The 8,757-nt window shown below is 53.9% G+C and overlaps 1 protein-coding gene across 1 annotated transcript in view; it reads right to left on the reverse strand.

Annotated features, from left to right (window-relative positions):
- Olfm1 (olfactomedin 1) overlaps positions 1 to 6,640 on the reverse strand; it is a 37,612-nt gene extending 30,972 nt beyond the window's left edge. Inside the window, exon 1 of the mRNA XM_040745147.1 lies at positions 6,440 to 6,640. Within this exon, the coding sequence (XP_040601081.1) occupies positions 6,440 to 6,505 (66 nt within the window). The 5' untranslated portion in view covers positions 6,506 to 6,640. The remainder of the gene's footprint in view (positions 1 to 6,439) is intronic.
- Between the last annotated feature and the right edge of the window lie 2,117 nt (positions 6,641 to 8,757).

Below are 8,757 nucleotides of genomic sequence, written 5' to 3' on the forward strand. Positions count from 1 at the left end.
AGGCTGAGCTGTGTAGATTCTCAGCTACTGCTAACAAAGATTCTGCTATCTTTGGAAAAACTTCTGGCTGAGAGTCCCTAGTGACAATGACAAGCACAGGACAGTAATCAGGCCCTCTCCCTGACTGCCACACATGCGTGCTCGCGCGTGCGCACGCACACACACACACACACACACACACACACACACACACACACGCACGCACGCACATGCATTCACCTGAATCAACAGACTAGACTCAGGGGCCAGACAGTCCCAAGTTAACAGAGCGGTGGCAGCCATGTGTTGGAGGGGCAGCAGAGTCTAGGGACTCACATTCTAAAGGCACAATTACTGGAAAAGCCTGTTCCCATTTCTAAATGTAACCAGCACCCTGAGACGCACTGAGAAATGCACCTGTGTTCTCTCTTTGACCCCAGACATTGGGCCTCACCACCAGCAGCCAGTGGAAAGTCCCTTCTCAGAGCCTGCAGAAGAGTCATTCTGTATACTGGGGGCAGCTCAGAGCAGGAGCATAATTCCTCTGGGGTGAGATGTGCATCCATTCAGGCAGATAGAATTGCTTTAGGTAAGTAAGGTCAGTACTAGTCAACTAATCAAAGATGCTGAGGAGTCGACATCCTCCCATCTCTCGCTGGGACTCTTTGGTCTGTCTCGGTCTCTTCCTCCCTCTTCCCCCTCTCTCCCTCCCTCCTTCACTCCCACTCTCTTACACTCTGTTACCAAATATTTTGTTTTGTTTAGAGAAAGTCTTCCTCTATAGCCCATGCTAGCCTCAAACTCAAGGCAAATCTTCTGCCTCACCCTCCTGAATGCTGGGATTACAGGCACGAGCCACCACACCTGGCTTCAGATTTTATTTTGAGACGGGGTCCTGGGTATCCTAGACTGACCTCAAACTCACTATGTGGCTGACGCTGAGCTTTGGTTCCTCCAGCCTCTCCTCTGGGGATGACAGGCGTTCTCCAGCAAGCCCAGTTTTGTGTGGTACTGTGGAGAGAACTCAGAAGGGCTTTTGTGGATGCTGGGCAAGCACTCCACCAACTGTGCTATGTTTTGGAGTGTCAGGTTTTAAATGTCACCAAGCTGTACCCAAGGAGCATCCTGGTCAGAGCTGGGATCAGAACAAACCAACGGCTCTGTGGAACAAGTATAGCCATATTCTGTAAAAAAAAAAAAAAAAAGCCACTCTTTCCAGGTGTCACCCAAGCAGTGATCATGAGCTTTAACCTGGGTGCAGACAGCAGTAGATGATCTAGGTAGAAAGCCTATTGGTGAGAAGCCTCAAACAAGGGCGGGTCACGTGCAGACTGTGCTGTTCCCTTTGAGGAGGCCTAGGTCATTCCTGCACTGTACAAACTACAAAGATCTTGCAAGTGACAGGGTCACACCCATATAGAGATTGGGTGATCTAGAAATCTGGAAATAGGTGACATCTGTTCCACATGGCTAGGTTTTTACTTGTGACTTCTGGAATCTAAAGTCACTGAGCAAATTCTGGAATAGCAAGGAGGTCCTGGACTCCTGTGCAACCCTTGGCATTGTTCATAGACTGATCTCAGCATGCGTTATCAGATGCCCCTGGGTCTCTGAAGGGGACGCACTTGAGGCTTGAGCCTTAGCGGGAGGACAGAAACCCTTACCATGGGAGTCAGGCCCTATGATTGCGCCTTCCTCCCTTCCCTGCTTCCCCTTGAATGTTGAATGTCCAGGCCAGCATCGCCCCACAGCCAGGCAGCCACCCAGAGCTCTGCGCTTCAGAGGCTGGTGTGACCTGAGGACACCCCAAGCGTCTCCTCTTTCAGGTGCTTCATAACACAGAGCTTTCCGTTTTCCTGTTTCAGCAGGCACCTGGATTTCAAGTGTCAGACAGAGCTGGGGCTGCATCTGGGGCCCCCACAGAGGTGACTGCCCTTCCCCAAGCCTCAGTGCCCTCATTTTAAGAATGAGGGCAACCCCAGGCCATAGGGACATTATGGTATGAAAAGCTAGTTCCCCTGCCTGTGCCTGACAGGAGGATGCCACCAACAGCAGGCTGATTTCCCAGCACCCTGAGCCTCTGGGGGGAACTTCTCTATGTGTAACTATTGGAAAAAGGGTAAAGTGGGGAGGGGGAGGTTTTACTCTTCATCTCCTGCCCTCCATTGGCGAGCTAGGTCACCTGGAGGTGGGACTAGCCAATGGCTGCTGGTCTCTGCCAGCTTGAACAGAAACAGCACCCACACCCTCTTCCCAAGGCAGGAAGCTGCCTCTTCTCCCCACCAGCCCAGCTCAGGCTCATAGCTCTCTTGCCTGCCCCCCATCTAATTCAGTGTAGCTGGTAATTACTTTTGTATTGCCTTACACGGTGATGTTAATACTGATTACAGGGCCTGATAACTTTAGCAATAAATACTACCCAAGGCAGACAACCTAAGGCTGAGGTGGGAATGAGAGGCAAATTGCTGTGTGTGTGATTTAAAGTGCTCTGCACTCCCCCTTCCCCCACCCCGTGTTCCCAAGCCTCCCTGCCAGCAAGGTAGGCCCAGGTATTAGAGTGCTGGGTCTCGAGAGCTGAGCACTTGCGTTTAGAAGCTTCACCGGCCCCCGAGGCAGTGCCCTGTGGCTAAGTTCTGTGTGACCTGAAATAGCAGCTGCAGAAAAAGAGCCCAGTGCTGCGTGGCTTTCTGTCATCCTCCTCATCACATACGCTGTGTGACCGAGGCAGGTAGGGGGCTGGAGTGAGGAGAGAGGCTGTCCAGATGCACAAGGTGCCCATGGCACCCCGACTCAGGCTAACTGGGATTCTGAAGTTAACATCACTCGCTCTGTCTCTACCTGTCCCATCCACAGAACTACCCAGGTGTAGCCAGGTGCCTGGTGGGGCCAAAGCTTATTAAAGCTGCACGCACCTACAGTGATGAACAGTCCTTCAGAATCTAGGACCAAGCGCATAGTAGTCACTCAATAAAGACAGAAATGAGCACCAATCACAGCAAGGGAAAGTTCTATAGGCATGGACAGCTTTGGCCTCACGAGGGTGTCGGTGACACTGCACTGTTAGGGGAAAAGCCACCCTGGGCTGGGCGTGATGGCTAATGAGATGCAGGTGATGGCTAATGAGAGCATGGGGGACAGGAGGGAAGGCATCTGAGCCCTCTGCCAACAGCAGCCTCTGCAGCCCCCTTTCCTTCCCTCATCCTCTTCCATATCTTCCTGCTAGGGGTCACTCAGAAACAACTCTAGCACCCAGCTGGCTGGTCACACTTCTTCCCAGCTTCATCCATTCCAAGCTAGAGCACTTGACACAGACAGTATTTGTGTTAAATGATATGGCAGAGCCTCACATCTTTCCCAGATGTATTGCCCCAGATGACAATGACAAGGACTTGGATTGGATGGGGCCATAAGCCCATATCTGAAGGGGTTAAATCCAACCAGTCGGTGGCCAAGAAAGGCTTGTTACAGAATAAGGCTACTGAGTAGAGCAGATGGAATGGGACAGGGGGTTTGTGGGACAGAGAAGTCCATGAAATCATCCCATTTAATTGTCTTGTTCTAAAAAGATGAAAGGTCAGATTCAGAGCAGTTGAGACCTGAGTCAAGGTCACCTGGTCAGTGCTTAGTGTGACTAGAGTAAGAACAAAACCCCCCAGTTCAAGGTCATTGCTGCAGAGCTTCTCAGTCCTTCTTATTCAACTCCCAGAGACCATACTTCTATCTGTGCAGAGGCTTGGGGTGAGCTACACATGGGCCTGGAGACAGGGAGCCCCAGTCATGCCTCCAGCCCAGGACTGAAATAAACCACCCAGGCCCCCACTGAGAGGTTCAGGATGATGTCACTGACACTGCCCTCAAAGAGCATGAATGTCAGCCTTTTATTGAAAGACACAGAACAAAGCCATTCCAAGTGCTTTCTGTCTGAGGACAAGGTTCATGAGGGCCACAGCTTTGCATGGAGCAAGCTGTCAATCAGTACTTAGCATTTGATTGAGTGGATGGATCATCCTGAGCCAGCTTCTGGGAGAACAGACGGCCCAGCACGTGCTCTATGCCCCACCTGCCTGCCTAGATCCTGAAGGTAGCCGTCATTGTGGGCTGGGATGGCCTGTCTATTATGGGCTGGGCTGGCCCATCCATCTCTGACTGGTTCCCGGGCTCACCTGTACTAGTCCACACTCACCGTCCTGGGATCTTGGGTCCTCGCTGTTTGGAAGAGCTGAAAGCAAGTGTGGCTGTGGGGAGCAATTTCCCTGCCTTGGGGAGTGGAATATGGATGCCGTCTGAGGCCAAAGGGGTCTGAGTAGTGTCTCTTGTCACAGCATTGCAAAAGCAGATTTCCAGCCAGGCATGGATATCCTAAGGGACCAACTGACTCAGTGAAGCCTAGACCCACATCTCAGGTTGTCACCACTGAGTACAAGAACCACCTGTCCCCATCCCAACGGGGCTCCTAATGACAGCACCCGGGCAGAGGCATGTGAGCCTTCCTAGACTCAACATGGTTGGGTGGTTTGAGAGATTCTGGTTCATGAGACTGGTGCTGAAATTCCATCAGGGATAACAGGTTTCCCAGGCAAGATTCTACAAAGGAGATTTCAGAGGCCTGACCGAGGAGGGCAGGGCTAGCAGGGGAGGTGAGGAGGGAGTGCCTCTGGTTGTCCTCAGTGGAACCTCAGGGCTCAGCCTTCTAGGCAAGCAAATAAAACTTCCTTGTGTTTCAAGCCCGGTGAAGGCTTGGGGCTGCGGGAGCTGACCAGGGTCCTGAAAGCTGCGAAGGCGAGGGAGCTCCTTCTGGGGCCCAGAGACGCTGGTATTGAATGTTCAGGGGTCTGCTGAGGGCCCTTGCTGGAAAGCAGGCTCTGTCAGCACAGATGGACAAACACCACCATAGAGACAAAGCTTATAACTGAAGTTGAACTAAAAGTTTCTTCTGTAACAGCGGATGTTTGAAAAGACAGGTAGGGGGTTTAGGGAGGCAAAGCTTGTAGTCAGGTAGTGGAGGCCTAGGGTGCCCAAAAGGAAAAATGCCAATAAGGCCAGAGGGTCTATGGGGACAGCCACTTTCATGACCACCCAGAACCAGCCATCTCTATGCCAAGATATGTCAATAAGGCATTGCATTGCCCTTTGTAAGGCTAGCCCACTGACAAGAAAGATCTGTGTGGCTCTTTTTAGCATATGAATCTCTCTCTCTCTCTCTCTCTCTCTCTCTCTCTCTCTCTCTCTCTCTCTCTCTGTGTGTGTGTGTGTGTGTGTGTGTGTGTGTGTGTGTGTGTTCGTTCATCCATTCATCCATTATGCTCAGCCAGCACCCTCCTCCAGGCTTTCCCCAGAGAGGCCAAAGAAACTCTTTTCCCAGAGTTCCACAAAGACCCTCTCTAGGGGTAACTGTTTGTCTGTCCAGGAAGCTCCCTGCGAAAGGCACAGTGGGAGAGTGGGACAACAAACCCCACTGCCAGGTCAAGTTTGAACTGTGTGTCCTGGACAGAGCCAACCAAGCCAGCACGGACTTCCAGGTGAACAAGGGAAGCTTGTTCCAGAGTCTTCCTCCTGCTCTCTGGTTTCTCCTCTCTCCTTTGTTTTCTCTTTTATTCTGAGAGATGGATAGATAGTCCAGGCAGCTGGGACTGGGACCAAAAGGTGGGCTGCCATCCACATCCTGGACTTTCGACTGCCAAGGGCGGGGGTCTCAACTCAGATCAAGGCACAGTGGCACCTCACAAAGGGCATTTTAATGTCACTCCTGAGCAGTCCAAAAGCTGGCAGGCTCTCTCCTGTGAGGACAAGCACCCTGGTAGCAAAACAGCCTCCCAGCTGGGAGCTCACAGCCTCCCAAGCTGCAATTTTAAAATGGAGAATACCCTCCCAGACACACACTCCGGTCGGTACATTGTTCTGGACAGATGAGCGCTGGGCATCTCCAGCCGTCCCATATGCACACAGCGCATCACTCATGCTTCTAACCGCGTGTGGTCACAGCGCCCAAATCCTCCACAGCCAGCCAACAATGCACCCCAGCGCCTTGCAGCTGCCCTTCCAGGGCTTGATGGCACCATGCCCACCGTGTAAAGGGTAGCGTTGTTCCCAAAGGGACAGACGGGCCACCGAGGGGGGTGTGTTGGGAGGCAGGAGTTAAGCACCTCCGCGGGCAAGAATGCCTGGGGCTTGGCTGTCTCCTCTGTCTTCCCTACTAGATGACAAACCTAGGAAACGGAGCCCCCAGCTTGCCCTCTGAACTTCTCAGCAGGAGTGGGGAGGTGGTCTTGGGAGAGGGTTTGCTGTGCCCTGCAGAGCCAGCGCTGCAGAAACCTAGTCTAGATCAGCCCGCACCCCTCCCTCAAGCCCTGGCCGGATGGCACTCCGGTCCCCTCCTCAGCCCCAGCCCCGGGGACAGCTCCCCGACTTTGCCCGGCTCTCGGTGGCCTTGGCAGAGGAAAATGGCGTTGGTCACACGTACTTGGGTGAGTTCGGTGCCCATCACCAGGAGGACCAGGAGGCTGAGGAGCTTCCGGGCCGGTTGCATGTCTCGCGGCCGCTCCGACGTCCTAGCGTGCGGGGCCTGGGTGCTGGCAGCTGGCGGCTGGCGGCTGCGGGGACGTGGACGCGCTCCCGGCTGGGGCTGGGGCTCCGGCCGCGGCTCCGGCTCCGGCGGCGCCTGCTCAGCAGCCGGGGCGGGCGGCGCGCGGGCAGTGCTGCGCCGAGCCTCCGCTCTGCATATTTATGGTCCCGGTTCCGGAGCGACTGCCTCTCGGGCAGGGCTGGGCCGGCGGGGCGGGGGCTGCGCCTGCTTCTCCCCGCGCGCCAGGCGGGTCCCCGCGAGCCCGAGCTCGGCTGAGAGGCGCGCCCTGCGGAGCTCGGCGGCGCGCCCGGGCTGCAGCGATGCCAAAAGTTTGCTCGGTGAGGGGCGCGGGCGGGGGCGGTGCCGAGGGACCGGCGCGCCTTGCTGGAGCGGGGAAGGGAGGAGGGAGGGCGGCGGCCAGCGGGGAGGCAGGCTGGGACAGGATGTGACATCAAAAAGGCGGGGGAAATTGAACTGGGCCAGACAACTCCATCCAGGCGGTCTTTGGTCAAGGAGAGCTCTGGAAACCCGTTTTGGGGACTCAGTCAGGGACCACTGAGTGTTGAGAGGATCGTGAGGAGAAGTGTCCAGGATGGGTGAAGGAACATCCTCAGAGGCCAGGCCCATAAACTGCACAAGTGTCTCCTAGGTGACCATTAAGGAGCAGGGTGGCAAGGATATTTCCAGAAGCAGTGGGGAGTCAGGGGAGAGAGGCCTTTCCCTGGCCCTGTAAGCATGGTCAGGAAGGGGTTGAGGTGTGAGTAGGGAGAGGTGCTGTGTTCCATACCTAGGCTGGGGCTGGGAGGGGGGTCTGATCTTGTGTTGGGGTGTGTGGCACCCACATATGTGCTGTGTGTGGGGGGGTATATCCTTGCGTTGCTACTCTTTCTTTACTCTAGACACCTTGCTAGAGCTATAGACCAGGAAGGGAGCACCCAAGAGGGTCCAGGAGAGAGTCCTCCACCATAGCTGAGGCTTCTAGACCCCTCTGAGCCCAACCTGCCCTTGTCCCTAGAGTCTCCAGCTAGGGTGGAAACACCCTTTCCTCATATTCTTGTACCCAAAGCCGTAGACTATAGGGAGCTTGTCTTGGTACCAGGCTTGTGTTCCGCTTATATTGAACACTTTGGGGGAGTAGTTCCCACGGGCCTTTGTTTGCTGAGAAGCTCAGGTTGCTGAAGGTTTTGGACGCATCTCAGCTAGATTTGTTCCCATTGTTTTGTTTTCAGTCTTTGGAAAATAAACTCTCTAAAGAAAATCCCCAATAGCAAATAGCAGAGCGCTGAGGAAATGCAGCTCCATGCTTTCATGTCACAGCCGAGGACATGGGACTGATATGGAACCTGCCCAGGTAGTTCCAAGCAAGGTGGGGTGTTAGCTCCTGTGTAAGCATCAGGAGGGGCTTTGCCAGGGCCACTCCAAGCCCCTGAGAGCAGACTCTAGCAGGGAGGCAGACCTGATCTATGCTTTGAATCATGAGTAGGCCACAAGACAGCTCCTTTTAGGTTCAGTGGCCCAAGAATGGTGTCATTTGATATCAGTCCTTCTGTGAGGGTCATCCCAATGGTAGCATCCGTCAAATGTTCTTCCTTGTCACTATTGAACAATGTTTCACTGGGCGTGGCTTTGAGGGTGGACCTTGTTTCTCTTAGTCGACTGTTTAAGGATTATGCACGTGTTAGGGTGTTTCCCTTCTACACTATTGCAAAAAGCTGTTGTGAAGTTGAGTTAAACACCCGTCTCAGGTGTTGCTTTCAATTCCTAGAAATGGAGTGGCTGGGCCCGGCGGTTGTATAATTTGAAAAGTGGAAATGGGCTGAGGATATGGTTCAGTTAGCAAAGCACTTGCTGCAGGAGCACAAGAACCTGTGCTTGGATCCCGAGCACACTTGTAAGAAGCTGGGCAAGCCGGTCATCCAGTGCTGGGGAGGCAGAGTCAGTGGATTCCTGCATCCTGATGGTCAGTCCACCCATCTAGTCCATGAGAGCGCCAGGTTCAGTGAGAGGCCCTATCTCAAAGAAGGGGAATGAGTGATGGACACCTGATGGTGACCTCAGGCACACACACACACACACACACACACACACACACACACAGACACACACACACAGAGACACATAGACACACACACATCACACACACATCACACACACATCACACACTCACACACACACATCACACACTCACACACACACAGACACATACAGACACACAC

Source organism: Mesocricetus auratus, unplaced genomic scaffold (assembly GCF_017639785.1).
Source record: "Mesocricetus auratus isolate SY011 unplaced genomic scaffold, BCM_Maur_2.0 Super-Scaffold_100004, whole genome shotgun sequence".
Taxonomy (NCBI): Eukaryota; Metazoa; Chordata; class Mammalia; order Rodentia; family Cricetidae; genus Mesocricetus; species Mesocricetus auratus.